At 40.2% G+C, this 18,881-nt stretch overlaps 2 protein-coding genes across 3 annotated transcripts in view; one reads left to right on the top strand and one right to left on the bottom strand.

The window, feature by feature from the left end:
* The window catches only part of LOC127800773 (NAD-dependent protein deacylase SRT2), a 38,028-nt gene extending 31,672 nt beyond the window's left edge, over positions 1–6,356 (top strand). For both annotated transcript variants that reach the window (XM_052335575.1, XM_052335573.1), the window contains 2 exons: positions 5,825–5,924; positions 6,030–6,356. In XM_052335575.1, coding sequence (XP_052191535.1) covers positions 5,825–5,924; positions 6,030–6,080 — 151 coding nt within the window. In that variant the 3' untranslated portion in view covers positions 6,081–6,356. The remainder of the gene's footprint in view (positions 1–5,824; positions 5,925–6,029) is intronic.
* Positions 6,357–7,042: 686 nt separating this feature from the next.
* The window catches only part of LOC127800774 (RNA polymerase II transcriptional coactivator KIWI-like), a 29,343-nt gene continuing 17,504 nt past the window's right edge, over positions 7,043–18,881 (bottom strand). The window contains exons 3-4 of the mRNA XM_052335576.1: positions 7,558–7,580; positions 7,043–7,456 (exon numbers count right to left, since the gene is read on the bottom strand). Of these exons, the coding sequence (XP_052191536.1) occupies positions 7,394–7,456; positions 7,558–7,580 (86 nt within the window). The 3' untranslated portion in view covers positions 7,043–7,393. The remainder of the gene's footprint in view (positions 7,457–7,557; positions 7,581–18,881) is intronic.

Genomic DNA, 18,881 nt, shown 5'->3' with positions numbered 1-18,881 from the left:
TGATTTCTATCACTCAAGTACTCCATTACAAATGGAAGAAAATCACTGGGATCCTACTGTGCCAATGCCTATTACATTACCGATTTCTTCTTCTCCTCCCAATGATAATCCTATTCAAACAGTTGCAGTTGATCATTCACAGCCAGCACCATTTGAACCCAACAATCTCAATTCATCATCTCCTCAAGATCCTCAATCCTCAGCAGAACCAGGGGTAACTGATTTAGGGGAAGATCTATACCTAGAAAAGCCAATAAAGGTTTACTCAAGACAAGCTAAACATCCAACTCCTCAACTTAGCCAACCATTAGAACCAGGGGGAGGTCCAACAAATGAGGAGGAAGACACTGTAGCCATCAGTGATTTGAACGTCCCTATTGCCCTCAGAAAAGGGGTAAGGTCGTGTGTTAAGCATCCAATATCAAACTTCTTGACATATTCCAAGTTATCTCCTCAATTCAAGGCATTCACTATGAGTATGGATGAAGTCACACCTCGAAATATTCAAGAAGCATTAAAAAACCCTAAGCAGAAGGAGGTAGTGATGGAAGAGATGCGAGCACTGAACAGTAATCACATTTGGGATATTGTAGATTTCCTAAAGAACAAGAAGATTATAGGGTGCAAATGGGTGTTTACCGTCAAATACAAATCAGATGGAGGTATAGACTAATATAAAGCCAGGTTAGTTGCCCAAGGATTCTCCCAAACCTATGGGATAGACTATGAGGAGACTTTTGCCCAGGTAACAAAGCTAAATTCTATAAGAGTACTGCTATCCATTGCTGTAAATCTAGATTGGGAATTGTTTCAATTCGATATCAAAAATGCATTCCTATATGGGGAGTTAGAAGAAGAGGTATGTTTGAGGATTTCACCCGAATTTGAGAAAGAAGAGAGAAGTGGCAAGGTATGCAAATTACATAGGTCTCCCTATGGGTTAAAACAATGTCCAAGGGCATGGTTTAAGAAATTCAACACTACCCTCACTAAATTTGGCTACAAACAAGGTGAGGCTGATCATACTGTCTTTACTAAACATGCTGCTAACGGAAAAAGATACATCTTAATTGTGTATGTCGACGATATAATCGTTACAAGGGATGACACTCATGAAATTGCAGCTTTAAAAGAGGAGTTCGAAGTCAAGGAATTGGGCACAATGAAATATTTCCTTGGAATGGAAGTGGCTAGAAGCAAAGAAGGTATAGTAATCTCTCAACGAAAATATACTCTTGATCTCTTGAAAGAAACTGGAATGTTGGGATGTAAACCAAGATGTACTCCTCTAGAAAGAAATTGGAAATATGTGAAAAAGGATGGTGACCCACTGGTTGATAAGGAGAGGTATCAACAGCTAGTTGGGAGGTTAATTTATCTCTCCCTAACTCGCTCGGACATAGCCTATGCAATAAGCATCGTGAGCCAATTTGTGCATGCTCCCACTCAACAACATTTGACAACTATATACCATATTTTGAAGTACTTGAAAGGAACATCAGGTAAGGGTAGTGGCAAAGCCAAGTGAGGCACAGTGGGGGCAGTTGCCCCCACTGGGCCAGATCTTAAAATTTTTTTATTTTTATTTTATATTCTTTTTAATCAAGTCCAACTCCCAAAATCAATTCAAAATTATTGTATTAAAGCTTAGCTTAAATCGGTCAAATGGTCCAAATCCACTAATTCCTAAGTCCTAATCCATTTCATTTCTAAATTTATCCCATTTCTTGCTTTCTTTCCTAGTACCCACCTAATTTTCTTTCTTTCGGTTGCTACTGCTGCAGTTGAAAGAATATTTTCTACAATGAATATTTTGAAAAATCGATTACGTAATAAGATTGAAGACCAATGGATGAATGATAGCTTAGTTATGTATGTTGAAAATGATGTATTTAATTAAATTGATAATGAGGTCATTATACAGCTTTATTAAAGTATAAAAAGTTGTAGGGAATAATTGTAAAAAGTTTTTGCATTTTAATATTATCATTATTGTCTTATTTTTGAAATTATATTTATCGTATTTAAGTTTGCCCCCATTGAATCAAAATCTTGGCTCCGCCCCTAGGTAAGGGACTTATGTCTTAAAAGAGTAGTGAAAGAGGGGCTGAAGGTTTTTCCGATGCAGATTGGGTAGGATCAATTATGGATAGTCGATCAACATCTGGTTTTTGTACAAAATTGCGGGGCAACTTGGTTACATGTTGAAGTAAAAAACAAACGGTGATAGCTAGAAGCAGCGCAGAAGCAGAATTCAGGACAATTGCCCAAGGTATTTGTGAGCTAATTTGGCTGATAAGACTAATGGAAGACCTACAAATGTCTCTAACCCAACCAACAAAGCTATATAGTGATAATAAGTCAGCTATAAGCATTGTTAACAACCCAATGCATCATGATAAAATGAAACATGTCAGGATTGATTGGAGTTTCATCCAAAGGAAAATTGAAGAAGGAGGTGTAAAGCTGATCTATGTTCCTACAACAGAGCAGGTTGCATATGTGCTTACCAAAGCTATGTCAAGACCAGGGTTTGAAACTCCCATTAACAAGCTAGGAATGAGAGATATCTATTCCTTAGCTGAAGGGGGGGTGTTGGAGAGTCCTAGGTTGCTAAGGAGTTTACACAAGGAACGAGTCTCGATCATGTGCTGAAAAGCAGTGATAAGGGGGAATTAAAGACTTAAAGAGATAATCTAGATAAGTTCCTAAAATTCAGGAGAAATAATAGGAGTAGGATGTGTAAGTTATCTTATCCTGTGTATTTTAAATTTCTGTTGTATATTATCTCCTAAATATTAGGATTGGATAGCATAGAATCATGTATAAAGTTAGTTCCCTCAATTAATCAAAGTAAGAGTTTGATTTCTCTCAAACTAAGCTTCTAGGTCTCGGGTTCTCTACCTAAGGGACCTTACTTTGTTTAGACTTCAGCCTACCTTATCAACCGGTTGCCATCCAAAGTTCTCAAATTTAGCACTCCACTTAGTGCTTTACTCTCTGTCTTTCCTTCATCTCACATTCATAACTCTCTTCCACTTCGACTTTTTAGGTGTCTTGCCTTTTTTTCACAATAATCAACTCAATCCCAATAAGCTTGACCCCAAAGCCTATAGGTGTATTTTCCTACGCTATTCTGTTTCTCAGAAATGGTACAAGTGTTATCATCCTCCCTCCAAAAGATTTTTGATTTCCTGTGATGTTTCCTTTGTGGAACACCAATTCTTCTATCCCCAAGCTACTTTGCAGGGGGAGACTTCATCAAGAGATCATCATTGGGATCCAATAGCCATAGGAGAACTTGTTAGACCGAACCCTGAGCAACAAGCTTTTCCCTTGCATCTTGTAACCCTACCTGCCTTGATTTTCCCAGCTCTTCCTCTCCAAACACTCAAACTAAATCGGTCCCAAATCCAAGGAGAGTGTCCCACAATCCTGGACCACCATTGAAACATGTTTACTCTCGTAGACTACATACTCTCGAACAAAACCATGAGTCTGAACCAATGGTAGATCCTCCTATGGAAAATGAACCATGTGTGGTTGAAGAGGATGACTTGGATCTTCCAATTGTTGTTAGAAAATGGGTAAGAGATTGTACAAAGCACCCAATTTCTAACTATCTCACATATTCTCAATTATCAAGAAGTTACAGTGCCTTTATTTTCAAAGTAAATGAGATTCAAGTGCCTTGCACTATTTTTGAAGCATTACAAGATCCACAGTGGAAAATGGTAGTAATGGAAGAAATGAAAGCTCTAAAAGAAAATGAAACATGGGAGATGATGGAGTTGCTCGAAGGAAAAAAAATTGTTGGAAGCAAGTGGGTGCTTATAGTGAAGTACAAATCAGATGGCACTGTAGAAAGATATAAGGATCGATTAGTGGCTCAACAATACACCCAAACCTATGGAGTTTACTATGAAGAGACCTTTGCTCTGGTGGCAAAACTAAATACAATTTGAGTATTGCTATCACTAGCTGCAAACTTAGATTGGGAACTACACCAAATGGACATTAAGAATGCTTTTTTGAGTGGCACTCTGGATGAGGAAGTTTACATGAGAACTCCTCTAGGATTTGAGATGCATGTTGGATCAGGGAAGGTATCTAAATTGAAATATCCCTTCATGGTCTAAAATAGTCTCCTAGGGTATGGTTTACTAGATTTAGCTATGTTATGAAGAAACTTGGGTATAAACAAGGACAAGTAGATCACACTTTATTTGTCAAAAGAAGTGATAATCCTAGCAAGCAATTCTAATTGTCTTTGTAGATGATATGGTTATCACAGGTGATGACACTATAGAGATTGTGAATTTAAATAAAGAACTCCGGTCAGAATTCAAAGTGAAAGACCTCGGAACTCTAAAGTATTTCTTAGGAATAGAGTTTGCTAGGAGTAAACAAGGAATTTTCATCTCATAAAGAAAATATGTTCTGGATCTGTAAAAGGAAACTAGAAAATTGGGATGTAGACCTACATCAACACCTCTAGAGAGGAATTAGAAACAGAATATTACAAATGATGATCCTCCAGTGGATAGGGAGACCTATCAACACCTAATTGGGAAATTGATCTATTTATCCTTAACTAGGCCAGACATCACTTTTAGTGTGAGCTTGATCAGCCAATTCATATATGCTCTCACGAAGAGGCATATTGATGCAGCAATTCAGATCCTAAGGTACTTAAAAGGAAGTCCAGAAAAAGGATTACTATTCAAAAAGAAGAGTACTAAGGTGGGGTACTCAAATGCAGATTGGACAGAAGTAGTAGATGAGAGTAAATCTACAACTGGGTATTGCACTAAAGTTTGGGGAAAGCTAGTCACTTGGAAAAGTAAAAAACAAATCGTTGTTGTAAGAAGCAGTGTAGAAGACGAGTTTCATGTATTGGCTCAAGGAACTTATGAGCTCATTTGGATCCAAAGACTTATGGCGGATTTAAACATGCCTATCACTAGTCCCATGAAACTTTACAACGACAGTAAATTAGCTATAAGTGTAGTACACAATCCAATTCATCATGATAGGATGAAGCACGTTAGCATCAAGTAACATTTCATCCGGTCTGAAATAGATAATGGAACTATATTCTTTTCCTATGTTCTCACAACTTCTCATGAAGCTGATGTTCTTACCAAACCTCTATCCAAATCAAGCTTTGAGTCTTGTGTAGGTAAGTTGGAAATAATTGACATCTAGTCACCAGTTTGAAAAGGAGTGTTGGAAATCAGATCCCACAATTTATGGGATTGATTATCAATCCCAATTATTCTACAATTTATAGGATTGATTATAATCAATTTTAATTGTTGGGATTGATTGATTAATGTAAATTAGTAATTGATATAATTAGAATTCCTTCTTTTTTTCCTTAATTTTAGGGATTTGATTGATTTCTTTCTCCTATATATGTTGTAACCATTCCTAGTGAAAATTAGAAAAAAAAAATATACCAAGTTTTCTCACAATTGTTCAAAGCATAGCTGCTCATAAAAGTGTAGCTTGAGTTGGAATAGTTTCTACTTTAAGCACAAATTTGCATCCTGACACAAGTAGATCTGTTGCTGACTAAGGTTGTCGTTTCAGTGGATTATGTTCATAATCAAATCTGAAGCAAGTGATATGTTGTAAAAAAATCTCATCTTTACATTCAATTTAGCTCCTGAAATATATGTTGGGAAACCAATGCTTCTTCAGAAGAGTAAACCTGTCTTCTTTGGAGATACTTTGGGTGAAAGAGGGAGTAAGAGGTTATGGATTTATCACCTAATTATGTACAGGCCACTGCTAATGTCTCTTCGAATTGAATTCACAGAGCTGCTCATGAGGCCGGTGCTGCTACAGCTATTGTAAATGTTGGTGCGACCCGAGCTGATGATTTTGTGCCCTTAAAAATCAAGGCACGACTTGGAGAGGTATCGTTGCTCGGAATTACCATAGTAACAAGTTCTCCACATTCTCGTAACACACACAAATAACAGCTTTTTTGTATGCTTGCATTCCTCGGTTTTTTCTTGCAGATACTACCAAGATTGCTCAATATGGGCTCCCTCAGCATCCCTGCCGTGTAGCAAGCATATCAGAAAGAGATGGTCAAATGTGTGAATGCAACTAGGTGAGATGAATATATATATATATATATATACATACTTATGATGAATTCAGAAATGAAGTAATTTCAAACCAGGATATGGTCGTCATTTACATTGAATCATGCGTTCTTCTTCCCTCTATGGCTCCTTTCTCCATTGTTTGCAATATGAGTATTATGATATGACCCGTCCTGCAATGTTGCACTTGTACCTATATATGCTGCCACCTATAAATGAATTGAGTAATTTATGTAATCATTTGAAGCCTTTCCTATATATATATATACTATATGCAGTTACAACTTTATTGATATAGTTGTAATCATTTGAAGCTTTTTTTTTAATTTTAAATTTTTATCAATTATTTTTAAAATTTTGATATAAATATAATGGGTTTCAAAAGAAAAAATTCATGAACATTATAAAATATTTTAAAATTAAAATATATCTTCTGTGGTTTAAAATTATAATTTTTGTAATTCTAAGATGCTATACTTCTTGGTGGTCAAGATCAGATTCTTAAACGTGTTCTTATGGTCAACAAGCAAAAGCAAAGTGATCATATTTAAGCATTTTTTATCAAGAAATATTTTATTTACTTTTTTATGTTAAAAGAGTATAAAATAATTATTATTTTAAATAATATTTTAAGAATGTAAATATTAAATAATATTATTTAATCCATCACTATTTTAGCTTATTATTAATTTTATTACAAGCAAACCACCTGCACCAGTGAATGTTTATAATCTTTATAATCGAGGCACCGCCTCACTTTCAACATTAACTGGGCCTTTACCAGTGTGTGTACTGTAAGGCGGACCTAAAAATTTAAAGCTACTAAAATAGTCCAAATCCAAATTGGAGTTACATTCTTATAATAAACATTTACAACAAAAAAAAAATAGAAAAAAGAAATAAAGAAACCTTTTTCAACGATCAGACGAGCGAAAGGGAATAATATTTGTCTCCCACTATGAACATGAATTGGAACAAAATTCCCCATGACACAAGAAAGCAGCATGTTTTAAGTTTCATCTCCATTTGCGAAATGCAACATTACACCCACCAAAGTTCCAACAGAAGCGCTGCATAATGTCGGTCCCCGTTTCAATTCAAGCAAGCATACATATCAAAACCCACCACACCATTATGTCATACCATGCCGCGCCTACTTACAACTACACGTACAGTACAGATTGATCAGTACCCATTCGTCCTATATGGCTTCTACCAAAACGACATCAAAAGTTACAGCAGCAGCAGCCCCATTTCATTTTATCACTTCTTAATTACTCTTCTCTCTCCCCAATGGCCTCGTCGATTTCGGCCGCATGGTCCCGGAGCTTACTCCACTGCAGTAGCAGAACACAGAAAGAAATTACACACGTCTCTCTCTAACTCACAAAAATTAAATAAATAAAAAATGAAACGGAAATGGAAGCTTCATGGATACCTGTTCCATGCTTAGTGAAACACCTGAAAGCAGCACAATAAGCCGGTTCATCAGTAAGCAACGTACAATTTACCAAGCCAACAACCAAATAAATATGAAAGTTCAAGCAATCAATTGGTAGCGCCCCCAACCCCATGGTAAATTAGTAAATTCAGAGCATTCGACACATTTAAGATTATTAAGATGATAACTTAAAATGGTTCTCAAGTTGTTTAAGCAGAAGCAGTTAAAAAAATAGCAACATAACGTCCGCTGAAACACAAACCCCCTCTACAAGCATTTGCCACATTTCTCTTTGAGAAACAGGAACAAGAGACACGACTAGAGATCCCGAATTTTATCTTGAACTAGGCCAGGAAAATGAATAAAATGGCATTATAACATCTGACATGGCATTTAGGAGTCAGATTTATTAGGTATTGGCAATTGAGTTGAATTTTTAATTATTATTTTCAAAACAAACTAAAATACAGGTGCATATTTTTGTTGCCTTCAAATATAACAGCCACATTGTTGTCATAAGAATCAATCACTTCTTCAAAAAAAGGCAGCTACGGTATCACATTTTCCCTGCCTACCTTTCTTACAAATACAGCACTCATGGAACAAAATGGGAGAGTTATTGCTCTTTGTAGCCAGATATCCCAAATAATTAATACGAAAACAGATAATCCCTTTATTGGGTTAATAAAGGCATCAAATAAATCAATTTATCACATTATAAACAAACAGGTACTCACCAGACCTTGTACAATCAAAATTCCCTTCCGGGTCAGTGATACACAAGTAACTAATTGTCACGTTCCAAAGTAGTATTTGTAATTTCGTTTCCTGTTATAGATATTTACCTTAGCTATAGGTGGTTATGATTACAGTTGTACCGCACATGGGTGCATGGGCTGAGGCTAAACGGTTATTACACATGGGTGCAGGGGCTATGAGGCTATAAATAAGCCACAGCTGTAGGACGGTAGGGCAGGTGAAGGAATGAATTGAAATTCTTTTATTTCTCTCTCTCTCTCTCTCTGTTACCTTTCTCTCGAATATTCTTCATCTTTCTTGTTGTTTCTCTCTCTCCGGTCTGATCTCTTCCTCCAAATTCTTCTCTCAATCTTCCCAGTTCCTTTTTCATACCCTAGCTCAACCTAAGGGTGTGACAATTGGTATCAGAACCAGTCAGTTCTTAGCCGTGATTTAGACTATTCCAGTTGTTATTCTTACAATTTCCAACAGGGTATTCCAGAAGCAGATTCCGAACGAGCCAGTGATTCTTGGGCTGAAACTTTTAAGACACGAAGCAGAGGTAACTGCAAGGCACAAGGTGGGTTTCTGAAGCTGCGCAGCATTTTCGGCGTAGCAGGCTCTGGCGAGTAAGGTAGGCGCAGTTGGAAGTAGTGGTAGAGCAATCGCTGATCCCCAGAAACTTCTGCTCAGATCTGGGCGATGACTTGTCCATTGGCAATCAGTACAGTGGGCGTGGCTGGCAATTCTCAGTGAATTAAAGGCAAAGTTAGGGAGACTGCTGAAGGATGCCAAAGGCACTAGGATGAAGCAACTGGAGATGCAGTTGGATGCGATGGAGATGGGCCTGCAACAGAATCTGGAGCAGATAGAGGAGAGGATGGAGACGTTGGAACTCGGCCCCCCTCAAACTCAAGAGGAAGTGAGAGCAGAGACAACGGCCGTGGAGAGAAATCTAAGTATGTTCTCCAAAATTCCTAACGCGAGCTTGCAGGCAGACTTCCCTCCAAGGCCCACCTCAGCCCCAATTCTGAGTGAGTCAAGAATCCAGCAGCATGTTCCTGATCCTCTGGAAGCAGAGGAACTGTCAGAATTTGTACCAGAAAATTCCACAAGGGGAACAAATGCGAATCAGTATCACACCCCAATGCCGAGGCTAGATATCCCGGTATTTGAAGCAGACAAGCCAAGTTGATGGATACGAAGACATGAACGATTTTTTATCAATATAGAGTGGCAGAAGGGTGTTATGGTCCATTGCAAGGTATGGGTCTTGTCTCACATCGGGAAATATGGGCTCTTGGTGTGGAGTTTATAACCTTTTGGGCACCCTCCCCTCAACAGCTAACTTTTAGGGGGTGAGTTTTACCCAAAGGGTTGTAATAACGGTATCAGAGCCGACCCCATGGCTCCAACCTACCGATGTGGCCATGGCCAAGGTTGCAGAGCGTGGCTCCAATTTGCCAACGTGGGCGTCAAGGCTGTGCAGCGTGGTGGTATGTTATGGTCCATTGTAAGGTGTATTAACTCTTGGTGTGAGGTTTATAACCTCTTAGGCACCCTCCCCTCAATAACTAGCTTTTGGAGAGTGAGTTTTACCCAAAGGGTTGTAACACCGATGTGAGACATTGAAGATTTTCAGATTATGTCATGACTATGTGTTATGGTTTTGCAAATAGAGGAGAGGATGGAGACGTTGGAACTCGGCCCCCATCTCTCTTCCTACAGTCCTGTTACCAGACTATCTTCCTCCAGAAATCACTCATTTCACTTGGCTACATTACTTTTTTAGCAGTGCCTCAATCGTCATTTCTTGCAATCTCGCACTCTTTGCAGCCTGTCTCACTGTCGTTGGTTGCATCATCTTCACCATGGGTCTCACCTCATCTCTGAGGACACTAATAAAACTCAACACAAAATACTCTTCTGATAGATGGGGATTGTGCACCATCATTAAAGACCTCAGCTCCTAAAATTTGAGCTAATAGGTCTGCACCGATCCCAGTTGCTTGAGTTTGTTGAATTCCTCAATTATATCTCGCATACTCCTGTCCCCAAACCTTTCACATAAGTTGTCAGCGAACTCATTCCACAGGCTACCTTCTTTCACTGCGATCCATCCCTGGAACCACGCGTTACCCATATCATTCAAGTAAGCAGAGGCCAAGGTGACCTTTTGTTGTTCATGTACTTGATACAGGGTGAACATACGCTCACACCTCCTTATCCACCATCTCGGATTTTCCCCATCAAAGAGTGGGATCTCCAGTTTGGATACTGGGAAGCTCGGTTCGTAACGATTAGCCTAAGCTCCTGGTCTTCTCTCCCTTATATTATTTCCAGTTCCTTCCGTCTCAAATTCAAATTCTGACGTTCCTATTGGTCAGCACTCCATTACTACTCCCTAAAGAATAGATTCTAGCCAATCCCTCGGAGGAAACTCGAGCGAAAGCCTTACTGGCTGCTGGGATGCAAACATCCACATGATCTGGCACATTTGTTCCATCACCTACTCACGAAACAGAGCACTCTATTCCCGATTCTCACCCCGCCACCTTTCCATGGCCTGATCAATCCAAGCATCCACCCCTGCTCCAATCGAGGATTCAAGAGTCCCCAGTCTTGTTTGCATTTCCGCCATTGCTGCAGTTGGGACTCCATTTGCTTCATCCTTGTTCCCTCAGCCATATGGATAATCTTCTCCTACTCTACTGATGCCCAAGAACACCGTTCTAATCCAAATGTCAACCCCCGAGGGTCTGACTGGTTTACTTGATCAATTGAATGATCGAGAATGATAACCGAGAAGAATAGAGAAAGAGAGAGAGCAATAGAGAGAATGAGAAAGGAGACAAAAGAGAGAATGGAAACTTCCGAGAATATTCATTAATGATGATTGGAGAAATGATCACCTCATATATATAGCTGATCCAACTCTTCCCATGTGCGATAACAGATTCCTGTTGTTGGGAATGTACTAGCACCCTAATGTAGCAACAAACAATTTACAACTCCTTAAAGCATACTTTCTAATATACTACTTGTTACCCTTAGTGTAGCCCAATTACAGTAGCACCCTCTCCTTATCTCACGACACATGACAGTCTAACTGTATTTTAATTATGAGGGGTATATTAGGCATAGTTCTGAAAGGCGTGAGGCGCAGCTAGGCACAAAGGGTCCTAGAGCCTGAGGCGCACCTTTTAAAAAAAACCTCAAAATCTTGTAAAATCATAAAAAACTATCAAATTATCAATAATAACACATGCATATCATTAATGATTCATTATCTTCAAATTCTAAACTAACATCGTCAAAGTTGATTCATTCATCATCATGCAAATTCTAAACTAGAAACATCATCAAAGTTCAAACTTAAAGTCTCAAATTCAAACAAGTACCAATCATCATGCAAAATTCTAAATAAACATATAAACACTACAAGTCCACAATCAAGAAAATGTTTTCATTTTGAAAAATGTTATTTTTCTAAATCTGGAAGATTAGCGCATTATAAGGAGACATATAAGAAAATGTTTTCATTTTGAAAAATTATCTCCCGGTATTTTGATAGCTAATATTCATTGTTGTTAAAATGATTTTTAATGAATTTTTCAAGAAATAGTAGGTATGTATTTTGAAGGTGATAAAATCACTAAATCCCGAGTTTGTACTAAAACTAAAATTCTATTTTCTTATTATTATGGATTTTGATTTTTTAGATATTTTTATTGAATCCAAATGGGAGGTACTTTCTTATTTACATTTATGTATTAAAGTGACATTTACTTAAACTAAAGAAATGTAAATAAGTTGTATGTTGTAATGTATACATGCTGGAACCAAGAAGAGGAGAGGAATTGGGCTGCCCAAGTTTTGAATTAAAAGCAGTTTCATGAGGCGCGCCTCTCGCCTCTACGCCTCATTGTGCAAGGCGAGAGCCTCATTGAAATCGCCTCGCCTCACCTCGGCCCAGGCGAGGCACAGAACTGGCGCCTTAAGGCACCTTACGCCTAGGCGCGCCTTTAACAACTATGATATTAGGGTTTGTGTAATATTTAATTAGTCCTTGTAATGTCCACCCATTTGTCTAAAAATAAGAGGCATAGGGGGCAATCACTAGCTATCATTCATTCTTATTGTGCGAGTGCTATAAAGTGAGGGAAAAACTTAGTTTGATAGTGCTTTGTATCTTGCAATTGGTGTACTCGTGTGAGGGAAGGTTCTTGTACTGATAGTTTGATTTCTTAGTAGATTGCTCTTGGGATCAAGAGGCTGGATGTAGGATTATCTTTTGATAATCTGAACCAAGATAAAATCGACTGTCTTCATTGTGGTTTGCATGCTCTCTATTTGATTATTTGATTTCCATATTTGTTCTATTGTTTTGTTTTTGTTGAGTATCCAATCTGTCCATATGTGCGTGTGTGTGTGGGGTGGGGGGAGGGATAGAGTGATTCCAATGCTCCCAATTCAACAAATTGGTATCAGAGCACGATTAACTCATCAAGAAAGCCAAGAATCATTCAAAAGGCAATAGATAAGATCGTTGGAATGGCTTCTACAGCCTCTACCACTCGATAAGATATTGAGAAGTTTGATGGGCAGAATGATTTTGGCCTTTGGAAGATGAAGATGAGGGCCTTGTTGGGTAATCTTGGGCTGGAAGAGGCACTCAAAGGTGAGTCCAAAATGCCAGCCGCCTATACCATAGAAAAGAAGAAGGATATAGGAAAGAAAGTCTTCAATACATTAATCTTGAGTCTAGGAGACAAAGTATTGCGCAAGGTATCTAAGATGAAAATCGCTGCAGAACTTTGGTTAAAATTAGAAAGCCTATACATGACTAAGTCCCTTTCTAATAGGCTGTATTTAAAGGCAAGGTTTTGCACTTTTAAGATGCTAGAAGGGCATAAACTTCAAGATCATATAGATAATTTTAATAAGCTATGTCTTGACTTAGAAAACATAGAGGTGAAATATGATGATGAAGACAAAGCCCTAGTTCTATTGCATTCATTGTCGAAGTCCTATGAAACCTTTGTAGATATTCTTAAGCACGATAGAGACACATTAACCTTGGATGATATAATTGGGGCATTGAACTCCAAAGAATTGCAACAAAAGGTTGAAGGCAAGAACACAGCAGGGGATGTTCTTGCAGTGAAGGTTAGAACAGATAGAAGGGACTCTAGGAGTAGGGGTAGGTCTCAGTCAAAGTCAAGAAATGGCAGAAAAGTGATGTGTTATCATAGCCATGAAGAAGGGCATATCAACAAGCATTGCCCTAAAAGAAAGAAGAAATTCCAAGAAAAATCAAATTCTGATCATCCTCCATTTGTGAGTTTGACTATGATAGTGTTGATGCCTTGGTTGTATCTAGCAAGGAAGATAGGGAGGTTTGGGCGCTTGACTCTAGTTGCTCATTCCATATGACACCCCATAGAAAGTGGTTCTTGAACTATAGAGATATTGGTGGTGGTAAGGTAATTTTGGGAAACAACCATAGTGTAACATTAGGGGAATTGGAGACATAAAACTTAAGACGCATGATGGAATAGTTAAAACCCTAACTGCTGTTAGATACGTTCCAGATTTAAAAAGGAACCTAATTTCTCTAGAAGAATTGGATAAAAATGGCTATTCCTATAGGGGGGATGGTGGAGTTCTAAAGGTAACAAGGGGCTCACTTATATGCATGAAGGCTGTCCTTCAAAATGGAATATATGTGCAGCAGGCATCCACATTATGTGGTGATGCAGCTATAGGTGAAAATAAGACCTATGAGCACACTAGGTTGTGGCATTTTAGGATGGCTCATATTAGTGAGCAAGGCATTAGAGAACTGTCCAATCAAGGAATTCTAGGTGCTGGAAATTTTACGGAGTTAGATAAATGTGAATCTTGTATCTTTGGTAAGTCTAAAAAAGTAAAATTCCCTAAGAAAGCCATTCATTCCTCAAAAGCCCCCTTAGAATACATACATTCAGATCTGTGCGGCCCTAGTCAGTCTCTAACATAAGGAGGAGTATGGTATTTTCTATCGATTATGGATGATTTTGTTAGGACCCCCGTTATTCATACCTATCAGAGGCGTAAAAGGAGAGGAGAAGTCAAGGGTAGCCAAGGAAATTGACCAAGGGATAGAAGAGTCCAAAGTTTGTTAGGGGAAGAATATTCCTTCACGTGGCTGTAACAGATTATTGAGAAGGTATATAAGGTGAGGAAAAAGGAGAGAGAGAGGTGTGGAAGATCTGGAAAATTGTTGAAGAAGTTGTGGGAGAGTGAGGCCCTCTCAAATAGGCCTGATTTCTTTTGTTTTCTTTTCTTGCTATTGCTGATTTTCATTGCTGCAAGCTACTGTAATTGGGTAGTTTCCACTGTAGTAGCTGAATTCAATCAATTGAGTAAGAGTTCTATCATTCTGGTATCAGAGCATTGATCCATGAGTATCTCCGTTTCTGAGAGAGTAGGGGAGTTGGAGGCAAGATTGGAAAGTTATCAACAACAGATGGAAGAGCGAATGGAGGGATTGCAAGTGGGGTTGGATTCTATGCGGAATGACTTCCAGAAGGTGCATAACATAGAGAAGAACATGGCGATGATGTTGGACCAATTCAACTTACTGATAGAGAGGTGGGAGGCGCAGGAGAAGGATAGGAAAGGGAAACAAGGTGAGGAGAACGTACCCTTGGGTTCCTCTTTTACAGTGGATGAGACACCAGGGGTGGGAGAAAGAGTGAGAGACGAATGCGGAGTGCCTGAGGACTTTGGAAGAGTAGAGACGAGAGGTCGAAGCTTGGAGATGCCACTGTTTGAGGGAGACGACCCTAAGGGGTGGGTCCTTAGGGCGGAACGCTGCTTCGCTATGAATCGACTGTCGGACACGAAGAAGCTGGACTCGACGGCGCTCTATTTTGAAGGAGCTGCTTTCACCTGGTTTCAGTGGGAGCAAAGGCATCAACACGTGAGGAGTTGGGAGGAGCTCAAAGCGATACTGGTCAATCGATTCCGATCGACTCAAGAAGGCACCGTGGAAGAGAGGTTCCTCACGCTTAGGCAGACGGGGTCCGTCAAGGACTACCGCCTTTGTTTTGAGACCTTAGCTTCATCACTTGAAGGTCTGCCAGAAGCATTTCTGGAAGGTCACTTCCTAAATGGCCTGAAGCTAGATCCAGGCGGAGATGAGGGTACTGTGGCCAACGGGACTGGAGCAGATGATGGAGCTGGCCCAAAGGATTGAGGAGAGGAATCAGGTGGTCCACGGAGGTTATCTTGGATCAGGCCCAACTCGGGTATCGGCCCTTTCCTTCCCAGTAACAAACACCCAGCCGGTGATTCAGCCCCCTCCACCAGCACTGCCGAAGTTGGCGACACACAGCACTGCCTCCTCGCATCGGCCACCAGCCGTCAGTAGGTGGAGCAACCCTCCTTTTAAACGGCTAAGCGAGAGCGAGTTGCAAGCCAAACGGGCGAAGGGTCTCTGTTTTCGTTGTGATGAGAAGTACTCGGTGGGGCACAAGTGCAAGAACAGAGAGCTGCAGGTGATGGTAATTTATGAGGAAGAAAGGGAAGAGGGAGAAGAAGAAACAGCAGAGGCTGAAACTGGAGAAAACTCAAAGGAAACAGAAGACACAGTCAGAATAGGGGAAGTGGTGGAGCTATCCCTGAATTATGTGGTGGGGTTAACACCTCCACAGACCATGAAGATCAAGGGAGAAATTGATGGCTAAGAAGTAGTGGTCTTAATCGATGGTGGGGCTTCTCACAACTTCATAGCTGTTGAACTGGTGCAGAAGCAGGGGCTGTCTCAGACTCAAACAAGAGGCTATGGAGTGATCATGGGGTCGAGCATGGATGTTCAAAGGGCTGGAGTGTGTAAGGGGGTTACTCTGCAGTTGCAAAATGTTGAGGTAGTTGAGGATTTCCTACCATTAGAGCTAGGAAGCTCTGATGTAATTCTTGGAATGAAGTGGCTAGCCACGCTTGGGGAGACCCAAGTAGATTGGGGTTCATTGGTTATGAAGTTCAGATCGGGGGGGTATGACAGTCACACTGCTTGGGGACCCCAGCCTCAGCAAAACATTGGTAACTTTGAAGTCGATGATGAAGGCTTTTCGAGAAAACAGAGAAGGAGTGCTGTTGGAGTTGGGAAGTTTGACAGCTGAAGAAAAGAAGGGAGAAGAGGTGGTTCCTGGGGAATTGCAAGACCTGCTGGCAGATTTTAAGGAGGTGTTTAAGAAGCATTGTGGGCTGCCCCTACACCGGGGAAGGGATCACATGATTACGTTACAATCTGGAGTCCCTCCGGTAAGTGTACGACCTTACTATTACCCCCATCTCCAGAAAAACAAAATTGAGAAGCTGGTTTGAGAAATGTTGGCAGCAAGTCTTATCAGGCCGAGTATCAGCCCATTTTCCAGCCCAATGTTGCTTAGTCAAGAAGAAGGATGGCGGCTAGAGATTTTGTGTAGATTATAGGGCTTTAAACAAGGCAACAATTCCCGATAAATTTCTCATTCCTGTCATTGAAGAGTTATTGGACAAACTCCACGGGGCTACTGTTTTTTCTAAGCTAGACTTGAAATCGGGGTATCATCAGATACGTATCGCACCGAATGACATTCTGAAGACTGTTTTTCGCACTCACGAGGGTCATTATGAATTCTTAGTCATGCCGTTTGGCTTAACAAAGGCACCCGCTACTTTTCAATCCTTAATGAATGAGATTTTTAAGGAGCACTTGAGACGATTCGTTTTGGTGTTCTTTGATGACATTCTGGTCTACAGTAAGAGTATGAGGGAGCACAAGTGTTGGAATAATCCCCAGCTCCGAAACACTCAATCACACTCAAAAATCACAACCGAAACACTCCTTGAATCACTCACTCGAAACACACACAAGACTTTCGGTTAATCAGAGAACAGATCAACAACCAAACAATCAAGAACACCAAGAATTTTATCCTGGTTCGGCCTTTTGCAAGACCTACATCCAGACTGCCCTTAGGTGCTTTTATCTTCACTATCTTGAGTGAACTTGGAAAGGATTACATGCACTAATCTATCTCTCTAGCCTTATACACAGAACTGCTGAGAGTTTTCCCTACCAAACTACAAAGATATAACCTCTAAGTATTTCAGTAGAAACCAGCGCATACTCCTCTCTTTCTCTCTTCCCAAGACAGAATAAGAGCGTACTCCTAAAGCTAACACCCGACCTCTATTTATACAACATAGAGGCGGTAACAGAATGCTATCAAAAACAATCTATCGACAGTTACAACTAACTAACCGATTAACACAATAGCTAACTAACCATTCTAGAAACAAATCTTCTAGAATAAAACAAGTGATACACAAATGCTTAATAGCAGAAAGACAAAACCGACTCCCTCAAGATATACAAGCTAATCTAATACAAGTGATTTACAACAACAAGGAACATCTAAAGTGTGTGTTAACAGTTCTAACTGCTCACCAGCTATATGCTAATGCTAAGAAGTGCATGTTCGGACAGCGGAAGATTGGGTATTTGGGGTACATCATCTCCCAAAGAGTGGCTGTTGATAATGCCAAAGTGTAGGTGATGTTGGACTGGCCCAATCCCAAGTCGCTGCGAGAACTTCGAGGATTTTTAGGCCTTACGGGGTATTATCGAAGATTTGTAAGGAATTACAGCAAGTTGGCTCGGCTGTTGACAGATTGCCTAAGGAAGGATAATTTCTCTTGGGATGAGGAGACGGAGCAAGCTTTCCAATCTCTTAAGAGGGCAATGGTTGAACTGCCCGTGCTGGCTTTGCCGGACTTTTCGAAGGAATTCATAGTGGAGACAGGGGTCATGGTTTGGAGGCAGTCTTGATGCAGGGGCAGCGACCTATCGCTTTCTTCAGTCATGCCCTAAATCCCAATGGTCGAAACAAGTCGATGTATGAGAGGGAGCTGATGGCGATAGTTTTTGCTGTGAGGAAGTGAAGACATGTTCGTTATAAGAACGGATCAACGAAGCCTTAAATTCTTGATGGAACAGCGAGTAGTCAGTCCGGAGTGCCAAAAGTGGGTTGTGAAACTAATGGGTTACGACTTTGAGATCCGATATCACCTGGGGATGGAGAATCGGGCTGCAGATGCCCTCTCACGCATCCATTCACTTGCCACACTTATGACCCTCATCATTCCCCGAGTATTGCAGCTGGACCAGCTCAAAAAAGAGGTTGATGAAGATGGGACACTTCAAGAAATTATTAGAGAGGTGCTGGAAAATCCTAAGAACAGACCCGATTTTGCATGGGTGGATGGGCAGTTGCTGTACAAAGGGAAATTGTTTCTCCCTAAGGGCTCCACTCTCATTCCTTTGATGTTAAAAGGACATGACGGACAGATTGGGGGCCACTCCGGGTTCCTCAAGACTTATAAGAGGATATCAGCCAATGTGTATTGGACGGGAATGAAGCGGGACATTCAGCGATATGTTAGGCATTGCCCTGTGTGTCAGCAAAACAAATATGTGGCGTTGTCTCCGGGAGGGCTGCTGCAGCCCCTTCCTGTTCCTCGTCAAATCTGGGAGGAGGTATCTATGGATT

Source organism: Diospyros lotus, chromosome 4 (assembly GCF_014633365.1).
Source record: "Diospyros lotus cultivar Yz01 chromosome 4, ASM1463336v1, whole genome shotgun sequence".
Classification (NCBI taxonomy): Eukaryota; Viridiplantae; Streptophyta; class Magnoliopsida; order Ericales; family Ebenaceae; genus Diospyros; species Diospyros lotus.
Note: the sequence above shows the minus strand (reverse complement) of the source record. Positions and strands in the feature narration are given on the sequence as shown.